Genomic DNA, 14,338 nt, shown 5'->3' on the forward strand with positions numbered 1-14,338 from the left:
ATGTCAGCGTGTGGCTTTAAAAATCCCGACGCCTCATCGCCTTTGTCGCGGCAGCCGCCGCCACGCGCGATCGGCTGAGCAGATAGACGAAACTTTTCCGGCAAGCCGTGCGTCCGTTCCCTCATCACGCTGGCGGGGGACACGTGTTGCGTGTTCCAAGCATGTTCTTAGAATGCAGTCTAAGCATTTCTTCTGCGGGTGTCCTTCTCAAGTGTTTTCCTAGCGTGTCCTTTTAGCGTGTGCGAAGCATCTTTCTTCTCAAAAGGTCGACGCGCGTTCATCACGCGTGCGCTGATCATCTCGTGTTCTTCTCGCATGCTTTGAGCATGTTCTTCAGGTGCGTTCTTTGAACATGGTCTCAGTGCGTTCTTTTAGCATGTTCTTCTCGTGTTCTATTCCCTCTCATCTAGCTTATTTTCTGTTGGGTTCTTCTAGCATGTTCTAAGGGCGTTTTTGTGTGCGTGTGTTTTACTAGCGTGTTCTTGGAGAGCGGTCTACGCATTTCTCGCGCTTTCTAAGCATGTTCTGTTCTGGCCTCATTTTAGATTGAGTTCTTCTAGCATGTTCTTCCGCTGTGTTCTACGCATGTTCTTTTAGAAGCGCCCTGCTGATTGTCGGCCAAATGAGCGACGACCAAGCGGACGGTCGGCGACGAGGTGTGCGACTGACAGCCGGTGTCGCGTGCGCGACCCGACTTTGACCCCCATAGCCCGAAGCCAGCTCGCTCCGACGGAGCAACTCAGCGGCGGCGAGGACACGCGCGATGAAAGGAAGTCTCCGGGGTTTTCCCCCGCAGACGTCCTTTCAAGTCAGATTTTGATTGACAGCCGAGACTTCCTGCGTCCTCGGCGGCGACCGATCACAACGCGGGCCGCGACGCGCAGTCGAGGCGCTGATGCGGGCTTATTAGCGCTTTCCGCGGGGGCGTCTTAGGCCGCCACTCCACCGAGTAACATGTCGGGTCGGGAGGAGGGAGGACGCGGGACGGGGGGACGCGGGACGGGGGGACGGGGGACGGCCCGCGGGAGGTAATCAGCCGCTGCTGAGCGTGCGCGGCGTCTGGAATGTAACACACGGCGGCTCGCGTCGACCCAGGGACAGCGGTTTTCCGGTGGAGTCCCGCCTGCTGCGACGGGACGGGAGGACGCCGCAGACATCAAAGACACGTCAGGGAGACGGGAAGCGGGCGCCGCACCGACAGCCGATCGGCAAGAAGTGAGGAGAACGTGCGTAACCGCAGATGGAAAGACCAGATCGGCCGCTAACTGACGTGCCGGCGGCCGCGTCGGTAGGAGTGACGTCGCCGTCGAAGGCGCCAAATGGAAAACGGATCATTTCTCCAATTTCCAATTTTCACCAGCTTGACTTTTTTGTCAACGCCAAAGCGCGTGCCATCGGTACGTAACTTTTGAAAAAACACGTAAAAGGGACTCCGAGTTCCCTCGTTGTGACCGCCCGGCGTCGTACGCAAGCGCACGCAGCGCAATGTGATCGTCGTTCGTTGTTCTTGGCGTCCACGCGTGAAATCCGCTGACGGCTTCGAGCTCCGTCCCGGCGCAGCCTCGCCGTCGCCACGCAGCTCGAAAGTAACGCGTCCACTTTTGCGCGTGACCTCAGTGGCGTTTGATCCGACCGGCTTTTCGGGACGACTTCGGGAATGTGACCGAGACCGCCCCCCCCGGCCGATCAGCAAGAAGCGAGGCCGACGCGGAACGTGGTCGCGGGAACGTCCGCTTTCTGTCTGCCGCCCGCGTAGCTGCGGCGAAGCGAATGTCAGAAAACGCGGCTCTGACGCCGCTTGACTGGCGGGAAACAAATCGGCGCTTCCGCTTCAGGCTGAGCGACATCATCATCATCCTCATCATCACGACCCGCATCAGTCACGCGGTCGGGAAGACGGGAAATTGGCGTGGGATCGGCGGCCGCGTCTGGGGAGCGGACATGAACGAGGGGAAGCGGGGTACGGCGGCGGACGTGACAGCGCCTTCCGCGCCGACATCAGCGCGCCGGCGACACGCCATCAAGCTCACTTACGAAGACGGTGCGGAATGTTTGGAATGTCCCGGAACAAAACGGATGCCGCGCATCAAGGAACGTGCGGGAACTTAACGAAGTGGACAAGATGTCCGCCTCCGGGAAGCGGCGGCGCGGCGAGGCGCCATCTGTCTCGGCGGAGACGGCGCCGACGCCGCAATTACTCGCCTTGTTTACCTTGGGAGGAGGCGGCAATGGACGACGGACGTCAAACGAGGAAGCGAAGAGGAAGTCGCCGGCTGAGGCGCGGTCACGAAGCGTCCGTGTCGCCTTCGCGGCTTCGTCTGCTTTCGTCTGCTCTGCTCATTTCTTTGCTGAGCTGGAAATGCATTGTGGGAAGTTTGACGCCCGCGCGGTCTATGTTGGATCTTCTCGATTAGATTTCGATTTCGATTCATTTTGACATTCAAATTGATCTTGATTTTTGGAGCCACTGTCAAAATTTCGATTCAATGAGATTAAGATTTGTATTCAGATTCAGATTGACGTTTAAATGAGTTGAGATCAAGATTGTGATTTTGTTTCAGATTCAGATTGATATTTAGATTCATTCAGATGAAGATTTTATTTTTAAAAAAATTCATTCGGATTCAGGTTGATGTTTACGTTCAGTCAAATTACGAGTGATCTTTTCAATCTTAGTTTGATTCCGATTGAGATTTTCATTCATATTCCGATTTTAATACAGATTCAAATTGATGTTTCGATCCCCTCAGATTAAGAGTCACATTTAGGGTGATACAGTATTTAGATTCATTCCGATTGATTTTTTTCAGTCAGATTAATATTGATATTTTCATTTTTCGATTCTGTAAAATTAAGATTGAGATTTTGATTCAAATTGAGATTGATATTTAGAATCAGTTTGATTGAGATTTTGATACAGATTGACATTTTTCACGATTCAGTTCGATCAAGATTGAAATTGTGATTCAGATTCAGATTGATGTTTAGATTGAGTCAGATTCAAATTGAGATTTTCATTCCGATTCCGATTTGAATACAGATTCAAATTGCTATTTCCATCCACTGAGATTCCGATTGAGGTTTTCAATCAGATTTAGGGTGACAGTAGGTACAGTGTTTCGATTCAGTCAGATTCCGATTGATATTTTCAATCAGATTAAAATGGATCATTTCATTTCGATTCAGATTACTATTTCGATTGGTATTTAGAACGAGATTTGGTTTTGGAGATTGGTCTCGATCATGGTCATCTTGTCGCCGCGCCTTGGTCACCTTTGATTTCCTGATTTCCCAGCATTCCTTTGGTGAGTTGCGATCTGGTCGAGCAGGGAGAAAATGCATTCTGGGAACGGTGCTGATTGTTTTCCGCTCGGCGACCACAAAAAGCCTCTCCGGGATTCGGCCATCACTCCGTTGGCGCATTCGCAGCGGGGCAGAAACGCAACGCGGCGGCGGGGCGGCGTGCTCCCCGGACGCTTTGTCACCCTTCAAGTAGTCGCATCTTCACCTTTTTTCCCCATCTTCCCATTTTGCCATTTCTGCCTCTTGTCTCCGCCTCCGGCCGCCTCGGACAAATTAGATTTAGCGTCTGTGGGCCGGCGTTCCCGGGGAAGCCAAACAAATCTTGTTCTAATGCTAATAGCGTCTCCGTGCCGCCCGCTTCGTATTCATGAAGGCCGCACTTATGCAAATGAGCCCGAGGAGGCGGCCGGCGTGCGGCCTGTCAATCATCGTTAGCCGCTACAAGCGCTAACGCTGACAAAGACCCTCTGACAAATTGTACCCAAAGTCAAATTTGACAGCGTTTTATGATTAATGGACTTGATCGCCCCCAACGAGCGGCTCCCGACTCCTTTTTCCCGCCTTTGCGCCGGCAGGAAGTAGATTTGAGTTAGTATCGAGTGCTTTCATCAAACGTTCGCTTAATCAGATGACTTCATCATCTCCACGCCGACCGGACGTGTCCCTAAACCTGTGTGTGTGTGTGTGTGTGTGCGTGCGTGCGTGTGTGCGTGCGTGCGTGCATGCGTGTTCGTGCGATCGTGGGTGCGTGGCAGCTTTGAACGAGCCCACCATCGACTACGGCTTCCAGAGGTTACAGAAGGTCATCCCTCGCCACCCCGGGGACCCCGAGAGGTTACCAAAGGTCAGTGCTTTCCTCTCTCTCTCTCTCTCTCTCTCGCTCAAATTCTCCACTCTGCTGTACGTTCTAAATTCTATGTCCTCTGTTGGTTCTACTCGGCCAGATTCAAATCAAGGGTTACCATAAAACCAGATTCGTATTAATTTTGAGATTTCGATGAACAATTGAATTCATATTGAGGTTTCTATTCACTTTGAGATTTTGAGTCATAATCATATTAAGATTCATTCAGATTCAGGTTAATATTTAGATTCAGATATTGATTGAGCTTTCATTTCGGATTCATATTTAAATTTACCATAGCATTTCGATTCAAATTGAGATTCAGATTGAGATTTACATTGAGGTTCATATTAACAATAGAACAAGATTCATATAGTTTAGGTTCATATTGAGCTATAGATTCAGATTCAGTTAAAGATTCCGAGTGAGATTTGGATTTAGATTCACATCAAGATTCACATTCATATTGAGATTAGACTCAGATTTAGATTCAGATTGAGATCAACATTTTGATTTACATTATGATTTAACCAAACAGGAAGTGGTGTGTGTGTTCACGCAGGAAGTAGCCACCCACACATGTGCACGTGCAAAACCGTGATTGTGAGTTTTTTTGATTAAGATTGACTCAGATTGAATTTTTTCATCAGAATCAGATTGAGATTCAGAATGAGATTTAGATTCTCAGTGAGTCTTAGATTGCAATTCAGATTGAGTTTTCCATTGAAATACAGATACAGGTTTAGCTTCATTTTGAGATTGACATTTCGATTGCTTTTAAGATTGCATTTTAGAAAGGCAGATGAGGTTCATTTTGGGATTGAGATTCATAATCAGATTGAGTTGAAGATTCCAAGCGAGATTTGAATAAAATGAAAATGAAATTAAAATGAAACATTCAAATATAGATATATGTTTCAATTGCGGGTTCCTTCCAGCAGGAAGCGGTCATCACGGCAGGCCCGTGACTTTTTCCTTTGACGTTGTAAAAATGCGAGGACGCGTCTAAACGATCATGTTTAAAACAAGATGGCGGACGCTCGTGTTGTGAGGTGAAAGTTGACAGTGAGCGTGCACTCATTTAAGACGCGCGCGTGATTGCGGCGGCGGCAGCGGCAGATTGCGTTCGGCGGCGGCGGCGGCGGCAATGAGGGCAGACGTGCGGTGACGGTGAACGCGGCTGCCAAATTGAAGCCATTCATCAAATGGCGACACGCCACAAAAAGCCGTTTGTTTGTAAATTGATGCTAATCGCCGGCGCAGGTCGCACCGCCGCCGCCGTCACGGCCGGCCTTCACCTCTTCCTCACCATGAATATTTATGCCTTCCTCCGACGTGCGGCGCAATGGAAAGCTTTTTGCCGGCGAGGTGGCGAGCGTGCGACCGCGTGCTGGCGGGTTCACGGCGCCTGTCGCTTCCTGTTTGCTCGCACCTGCGGGCGCGTGTCGACCGCGCTTTGATTTCTCGGCGCACGCCGGCCGGACTGCGACACGCCGATCGCACGCCGTAAAACCGTGGAAGCGCGTCACGTGACATCAGAACATCAACAATCAATACAGCCGCTGCTGATTGATGAATTCCGTCTTTTGGTGTTGAATCACACGCCGATCGCGTGTCGTTAAAGCATGTGAGCATGTCATGTGACATCCTTTCATATGAGCCATTCATAATCGGTAATTAATAATCATTAGAGTCGATGCTGGTTGTCCTTCAGGGTTGAATTACACAACGATCGCACGTGAAAGCACGCGAGCTTTATGATGTCGGGCTGCGGTCCCCAAGCGGCGGGGCGCGACCCATTGGGTACCAGGCCGCCCCCCCCCCCCCCCCCAAAAAAAATTCTTTTTATTGCCCACCCCGTTGATGATGAGCATCCGATCGGAACACCCCAGTCACCCGGCCGGGCGGGCCAGTGGCCGATTAGCTTCGGATCGCAAGAAGCCACCAGTATCCCCCCCGCACAATCGGATTCAAAATAATCCTAATAATCGGCATTTTAATTCCCATCCCTTTATTCAAAAACATTATTTCAAATTGGCAGTGTAGAAAATGCACAAACTTGAATTGATTCTAATTCAGTTCCTGGTTCGGTCCGTAACATTTGTCAGAAAATCTTTTTTTTTTTTTTTTTTTCCAAAAGTCAAAGCGGATGTTTGCAAATGTCTTATTTGATAATCAGTCTGCTTTGACAGAAATGGACGAATATTTACTGTTGCGAGGCTGAAATTGCGAGGATTTGGACAATTTTAAGTCAACGATCCAAATCGTCCGTCCGACAATTTGATAATCGACGAGTTGTGCGCGAATGGAAGAATTGTTGCGCCTCACGTACGGTGTCAGCGACATCCATAATCAATGCAGCCGGTGTTGCCGCTCAAGGAAGTCCTCGTCTGCGCAACGACGGCGCGGAAGCGTCTCATGTGACGTGATCACCAATAATCAATACGGGGAAAATTGATTGATAAATGAAGCCTTATAGAGTTGAATTAGTCATTGGTTGACAAAGTTTTTAGTGTTGAATTCTACGCCAAAGCGTGCGATCGGCGTGTCGTCGACAAAGCGTCGCCTGATAAATGGATCGTTTGATCGATTGCCCGATGGAAGTATTTGAACGTAGAATGAGTTGTCGCTTGTTCTGACCTGTGGCCACGCGAGGGACGGAGCGGCGAAGATGGCGTCTCGAAGCGTTTGGACGGCGGCGAGTCGAGACGAGCTGGTCCTCGGAAGAAGCCGCGAGGGTCGCTCGCGGGCCCCGCCCGCCGTCTCGCCGGCCTCGGCGCTGGTGATTTGTCTTAGTTACGAGCGGTCTGACGGCTCCTCCTCTGGGTCGCGCTCGTCCCGATCCGCCGGCGCCCCCCGGCAGGAAAATGAGGAGGGGGGAGGATGAGGAGCTTCCAGGTCGTCGTGGCTGTTTACGGCTGCGTTGGGACTCGCGGCCGTATAGCCGATCTGCTATACTAGAAGGAGTGTCAAATATAGGGCCCGTGGGCTCCAACCGGCCGGATGAATTTGAAAGTGAACACATCCATAATTGTGGCGTTGATGTGGAAAACGGAGCGCTAATCATGACTAAGTGGATTGAATGTGCGAGTACAATGCGGTGGACCCCCGCACCTCTTCTTTCTCCAAATGTTTTGTTTTTTTGAGGTGGGCGCCCCCAAAGCACTTCTTATCCACACTTATTCCAGATGTTTTTGTGTTGAAAAAAACAACAACAATTGTAATGGGCGTCGATTAGCCGCAGATTTTCGCGCTTTGCGTTCCGGCGCGGTTCCCGCTTTAGCGTGAAGTTGGCTAAGTTAGCGCCAAATAGCTGTGGCTTGAAGTTTGGAGCCTTGCAATACAATGGCTGCGATCTACGACAAACTGTAGCAAAGTTCCTCAAGAAATCTCACAATGTGATTCAATCGCAACATTTTCCAAATGCGCTCGTTCTGTTTTGCCTTCAAACAAAGGGGTAAACATATCGTCAATGATCACCATATTAAGTTTTGTGGCCCCCGAGTTTTTTTGTCGCGAGCACAGCTGATCCTTTGTATCGCCAAGGTTTTCAAAGGCATTGTTGCCACGGGCAACCTCGCCGCTCGGCGGGCCGGTTAGAACTGAACTCGCGACGGCGGTATCGGGCCAATATCTCAAGATACACGGTACTCGTGAAGGTTGCCGATACTCAGGGCAAAGAAAATATCACAATCTGACATGGAGTGCGTCCTCTTCGCCAGTAGTTGGCGCTACGCTGTGGGTCAGAAGGAAAGATCTTTGGTCTCCATTGTGTGAACTGAAATGTTATAGTGGGTCTGAAAATACATTTGTATGGAACATCCTTGCGCAATATTATTACAAATAAATGTACGGATAGTTCGTTTTATAATCAGAAGCCAGTAAAATGTATGTATTTTGAAAAGAAAAAGAAATGCTTGCAAAAAAGATATCAATCTGCATTTTGGGGGTATTTGAGCAAGGCACGCAAAGTCGACGCACACGTTGGCGCTCTGAACGTATCTCGCATCAGGCGCCAAAAGGGAGGCAGGGAGGATGGGAAGGTGCAATACCCAAGGGAAGACCAGCAGAGGCCTCCACCTTCCTGCGGGTTTGCTTGGTCTCATCCGTCGCTCTCTCCATCCTCCAGCAGATCAGCAACAAACACACGTGCGCCTCTTTTTTCTCCTCTCCTTTTCTCTTTCCCACCTTTCCGCTTTGCCCTTTTTTCTCCCTTTCTCTTGACCCCCTCTTCTCCTCCTCTAGTTTCTCCTCTCCTCTTCCTCCCATTTGCCCTTTCTCCTTTTTCTTATGCCCTCCTTCTCTTTGGTTCTCCTCTCTTTTCCTTCCTTTCTTCCTGCCCTCCTCAGCTCCCTTTCTCCTCCTCTTTTACGCCCTGCATCGCTTGTCCTCTCTTTTTTCCCCGCGTTGTTGGTTTTGAACGTTTTCTTGTCCTCGCCACAGACTTCGACAAAGTAAAAACCGAGTCCCCGTGCGTGTGCGTGTGTGCGTGTACAGGAAGTGCTGTTGAAGCGAGCGGCCGACCTGGTGGAGGCGCTGTACGGGATGCCGCACAACAACCAGGTGACTTCCTCTTCACGGTTAACTTGAGCTCGAACCTTTGACCTTTAACCCCGGCGCCCCGCCCCGCCGCAGGACATGATCCTGAAGCGGGCGGCCGACCTAACGGAGGCGCTGTACGCCGGCGTCCCTCGCGGTCACAACCAGCTGCCGTCGCTGAGCGGCGTGGCGGCGCACTCGGGAATGATGGGCATCAACTCCTTCGGCGGCCAGCTGGCCGCAAACATCTCGGAGGCGACGCAGGCCGACCAGGGTGAGCCCGCTGGCGCATTCTTTCCCAAAATTGCAACGTCTTCGTTCTATTCTTCAAAGATAGTTTAGTTATCATAAATAGTGCAAGACTAACGTAAAAGCAACTCTTTCATTTATACGTTCAACATTTGGATTCTTTTTTCTAAATAATTGGTTCATTTATTGAGTGGAAGAAATATATCCAATAAAATAGTCAAATAAACTATTTGACATTTACATTTTAAACGCATTTGATTAAATAATTGGATCATTTCTTTATTGTACAACGCCAATTCCAAGGAAGTTGGGACGTTGTGTTCAACAGAAATCAAAACAGAATACAATGATTAGCAAATCATGTTCGACCTACATTTCATTGAAGACACGACGAAGACGAGATATTTCATGTTCAAACGGATCAACTTGATTGTTTTGAGCAAATAATCATGAGCTTGGAATTTGATGGCTGCAACACGTTCCCAAAAAGTTGGGACAGACGGGGGGGTCACGTTTCCCACTGTGTTGCATCACCTTTTCTTTGAACAACATTCAAGACACGATTTGTTGAAGCTTTGCAGGCGGAATTCTTTCCCATTCTCGCTCGATGTACAGCGTCAGTCCGGCCGGGGTCTCCGTTGTCGTATTTGACGCTTCATAATGCGCCACACATTTTCAATGGGAGACGGGTCTGGACTGCCGGCAGGCCAGTCGAGTAGCCGCTCTCTTTTACGACCAAGCCACGCTGTTGTAACACGTGCACAATGTGGTTTGGCATTGTCCTACATAAGAAAAGATATCGCTTGGATGGCAGCATATGTTTCTCCAAAACCTGTATGTACCCATCAGCATGAATGGTGCCTTCACAGATATGTACGTTACCCACCCCATTAGTGCTAACACAGCCCCATACCGTCACAGATGCTGGCTTTTGAACTTTGCGTCCATAACGGTCCGGATGGTTCTTTTCCTCTTTGGCCCAGAGGTGTCAAATATAAAAACATTAAGATTTTTCATTTTATTTCATAATTGGTTTATTAGTATAATAGACATTTTTTAATTTTGGTTGATTTATTTAATGTAAATAATTTAAGAAAGATATTTCTAAGCTGTCCAAAAATACAAGTACAGTTGAGATTTGTATGTGTTTTCTCTCCAGGTTACTCGCGCAGCTCCAGCAGCGTTTCTCCTCGCGGTTACGTGCCGAGCTCCACGCCGCAGCAGTCCAACTACAACGGCATCAACGGCATCACGTCGTCCATCAACGGATACGGCGGCGCCGCCGCCGCCATGAGCAACCTGGCCGTGCCCGGCTCGCCCGGCTTCATCAACGGCGCCGGCGCCAACTCCGCGTATGCCGGTAAGTTGCTCGCTCACTCAGGCCAACCGGAAGACACGTCGGAGGGACGATCGGTCGGTCGTTGGGACGGTCGGACGGACGGCACGTGGCATGCTGGCGCCTATCCTAGGGAGGCGGGTACGCCCCCAACGGACGGTCGCCGTGGTTGTTGAGGAAAAACTCAAATCTGCTCTGTGATTGGTCATCGCGGCAACCAAAACGGCCCGCCTTTCCCTTCCTCGACATACTGCGATCCTCATTATAATAATTCACACTCCGACATCACCGACACGTTTTCTTAGCTTAGCTTAGCCAAATCATCATCAAAATCGGAAGCGCCGCTTTGGTTAATCGACGGGACCGGCCGACGTTTCGTACAAGCGGCGTCCGTCGCTCGGACTCGTCTCCGGTCTTGATGCTAAGCTAGGCTAACTGCGCGGAGACTCGTTGAGGAATGAAGGCATAGAAAAGTTCTTCCTCTGTGCACGAGTTGAGCGTGTACACTCGCTGACAGTCGCGAATGACTTCCGAATCCGAATCGTGACTCCTTGAGAATTCCAATTGGACGGCGGTAATCCCTGGCTATATTGCGGTCCACTCATCGTGGATTGTTTTGGGGTTTTTTACTCGCCTGCGTATCCTGCAGTCGGCTTTATTGGTTACACGATTTGGATGCGGCAGCGATGACTCACATAAGGTCCGTTGGATTCTCATTCTTAGCAGAAAAAGAAAACTTTTTCCTCCATTCGGTAAGTCACCAAATTGCTTGAGAATCAGAAGAAAGCAATCAATCAAGCAAGCAATCACAAAGCACAGTCAGAGTTTTAGGAAATAAATGGACAAATACCAACCTGGCGCAACGACACATTCAGAACAAATGCAAGTAAAGAGCAACATTCAGCTTCATAACATCCCCGCCAGGAATTCCGGGTTCCCATCGTGCTTTTTGCTGACGACATTGCAGGACTGTCAGTGGGAGGAACGGTGCCAACGGTTAAAGCAGGACATCGCCGGTTTACAACACGTCCGCGTTATTGCCCGATAGGCATGCGCTTGTGTTTTGCGCGTGCGGATGGCGACCCCAAGGAGACAAATAAAATACCTGCATCTCTTTCTAAAGTTCCGTTTCACAAATTTGCATTGAAATGCATGTATGAAAGATTGTTTTCAAAATGACATCGCAATATGATGCTAAGTAATCGCTCGCATATTTCACGCGTTACAGGGGTTTTCTGGGAAGAGCGAAGGAGGGTTTACTGTACACTCAGTCTTAGCTTAGGTTAGCGTAGGCACTGCTATCATCTCCACCATCTTGCGTGTTTGTTGAATTTACTGACGTGAGCCGGTTGCGTTTTGCGTTTTGCACTAGTAGCCTCCATCGCTCGGACCGGCCGGTCTTGATAAGCTAAGCTAGGCTAACTGCGCGGTCGCTGCGCTCGAGTCGTTTCTTCAAGTCATGGATCAACTTTGTCCGACCGAGGCCACCCGTCCTCATCCTCCTCTTCCTCCTCGCATGCGCCGGCCCCCGTCCGCCCAGCGCCCCCCCGCCCCCCGCCGCTCACGTCCTCCTTCCTCACCCGTGGTCTTCCTCTTCTCCCTGCTCTCGTAGGCGTGCGTTCATTCTCTCCTGTGACTATGGTTTCTGCAGTCAAACAGAAGAGCGCCTTCGCCCCCGTGGTGCGGCCACAGACCTCCCCGCCCCCCACCTGCACCTCCACCAATGGCAGCAGCCTCCAGGGTGAGCATAGCCCCCCCCCCCCCCCCACCATCTTTCCCCCTCACCGCCCCCGCCCCCCCCACCACCACGCTGTCACCTGCTTCGTACGCCAGGTCTCGAAGTCAAAGTTGATCCATAACTCGCGTGTCGGCGTTCCCGTCATTTTGAGAGGGGCGACAATTTCCGGCTGGTTTTTAACACGTGAATGTTTTTCCCCAAATTCTGCCCCTGAAGCCAGTTTGACGTAGCAAAACGAAATTTGCCCGCGAAAAGTCTCAATAAGGTAAGCCAGGTCTGAAAAGACGCTGGACGTCTGCCATGTTGGTTGAAGAGCGCCATTTTGCCAGGATCCTTTGAACGTTTTCAAAAGACAAATCATCCCCGAAGGCGGTTTGAATTCGCAACGTGGAATTTGGCAGGCAAGTCTCCAGAAAAAAGTCTCCTGAGGCTCGGCTTGGCACGACGCAGGAAGTCCGCCGTTTTGGTTGGAAGCGGCCATGTTGGCGTCCGAGACTGGCGGAGTCTTTCCGGGTTTGAAGTTTTGCGTTTTTCCTCTTTGCAGCGATGGCCGGTCTCATCGTCCCGCCCATGTGAGACCCCCGACCGGGCCCCTCCCGCCACTCGGACGCCATCCGTGCGGACGAGCTCGACGGATTCCTCTACGCGGCGCTCTGAGCCGCCTCTACTTTGAAGGTCACGTGACTGCGGACGATGTCATCTCGGGCGGCTAGGGGGGCTTACTTCCTGTTTCTCGTGCCGCGAGTTTCCGGGAACATCCTGATGACATCATCATCATTGGCCAATCAGCTTTGAGCAATCAGGCGCTTCCGTATGTTTGCTACAAATGTTTGCATGACGCTTGCTTGAGTTCCAAGAATAATCTGTGAAGACGCAAAGTTTTTCCCGCCATCTTCTGGGGAACTCTTTAAAGAATGCAAATTGATGTTAATGAGCTCCAACAAGGATCCGCCGCCAACTTGCTTTTCCACGTCGCAATGGGACAATCTTTGAGTCTCTTTCGGAATGGGACCAAGTCCTGAATTCCACAAGCCAGGAGTTCTGTCCGGCTGCCAATCAGAGTGGAGTCTTCCTGAAGGGGCGGGACCGTCTTGCTGAGGGGGCGGGACCAACACGTCTTCCAGCGTCTTTGTCGATACGGAAGCAACTTTCTGAAGTGTCGGAAAAAGGATTTCCCTCCTCGGAATCTTCTGCTGCTTCTCTTCTTTCTTTTGCTTATTCTTCTTGTTCCTTCCCTTTCTTTTTTTCTTCTTTCATTCTTTCACTGCTTGTTCTTCTTTTGCTGTCAGTGTGATTCTTGTTTTTCTGTATTTATGAGCTTCATTTGATGTTGGGAATCTCCATGGAAACATGTTTATTGTCTTAGATATTGTAAAAAAAAAAAAATGTTTTGTAAAAAAAAACAACAAAAAAAAAGGCACGACATCATTATGAACGTTGGCTACCTTTTGTTAAAAAAAATCAATCAATCAAAGTGTCTCACACATATACACGCATACACAAACACACACCAGCTAAGCTAAAAGCTAAAAAAAAGAAAACAAACTGTTGCCGTGATGTTTCCGTTTGCCAGTTTTCCGGTGAAACGTCTTTGGAGCGTCACTCATCGCGTCCTCGTCTTCGTCTTCGTGCCGTCGTGACTCTCGTCCTCTTCTTCTGTTTCTTTTTCTTTGAGCTTTCGCCTGTGAAACAGCGCCCCCGCTGGACACTTTTGTCTACCACTTTTCAATCAGGGACCTTCATCAAGAAAAAATGGATTTGTTTTGAACGTCCTCTTGGAATTGACGCAATTGCAAACTTTGATGAGAACGCTTGAGTTGGACGCGCCACACGAAGCCCGTTGTATGTTTGTAACGTGTCGATGAGGTTCGGCCTTTTTTGTTGTTTTTTTGATTCAACGAGTGCAATGAAACTTTTCCACGGGGTAGTCTCAAGGAATTCATATATAAAAAATACATATATAGTGCTTTAGTATAAGTGGTTTCAGGAAGTCAACTTTGACCTTGGTTTTCAGTGTTTTCTTTGTGGGTGCCGAAAAGGTGAAATGTATCCAGAGCACAAAAGGTGGCTGCCAGCCACGCTGTACATTTGGACGCACGCGCATACGTCCGTCCTGTAGGCACGCCAATACGGGCCGCTTTCATGTCCTTTGCTCAATAACGCTAGTGACCCTTTTTTTGGGGGGGGGGGGGGCAAATGTCTCCCATGCTGTAACAGCCACGCTTCAAGTCCTATTTCCAAAAGGTTACGGATGATTTCCCATTCCGAGTAAAGGCGGCCCTTATTGAGCGGCGAAGACAGGAACGGCTTCGCAAATCCTGAAAAACAT

The 14,338-nt window shown here is 49.7% G+C and overlaps 1 protein-coding gene across 10 annotated transcripts in view; it reads left to right on the forward strand.

Annotated features, from left to right (window-relative positions):
* The window catches only part of LOC133484908 (transcription factor COE3-like), a 50,988-nt gene extending 38,259 nt beyond the window's left edge, over positions 1-12,729 (forward strand). For 6 of the 10 annotated variants that reach the window (XM_061788114.1, XM_061788115.1, XM_061788122.1 and 3 more), the window contains 6 exons: positions 4,059-4,147; positions 8,645-8,710; positions 8,783-8,960; positions 10,095-10,295; positions 11,884-12,012; positions 12,554-12,729. In XM_061788114.1, coding sequence (XP_061644098.1) covers positions 4,059-4,147; positions 8,645-8,710; positions 8,783-8,960; positions 10,095-10,295; positions 11,884-12,012; positions 12,554-12,585 — 695 coding nt within the window. In that variant the 3' untranslated portion in view covers positions 12,586-12,729. The remainder of the gene's footprint in view (positions 1-4,058; positions 4,148-8,644; positions 8,711-8,782; positions 8,961-10,094; positions 10,296-11,883; positions 12,013-12,553) is intronic. The other 4 variants (XM_061788116.1, XM_061788124.1, XM_061788123.1 and 1 more) reach the window with 2 other exon arrangements.
* The last annotated feature ends 1,609 nt before the right edge of the window (positions 12,730-14,338 follow it).

This window comes from Phyllopteryx taeniolatus, chromosome 10 (assembly GCF_024500385.1).
Source record: "Phyllopteryx taeniolatus isolate TA_2022b chromosome 10, UOR_Ptae_1.2, whole genome shotgun sequence".
NCBI classification, from domain to species: Eukaryota; Metazoa; Chordata; class Actinopteri; order Syngnathiformes; family Syngnathidae; genus Phyllopteryx; species Phyllopteryx taeniolatus.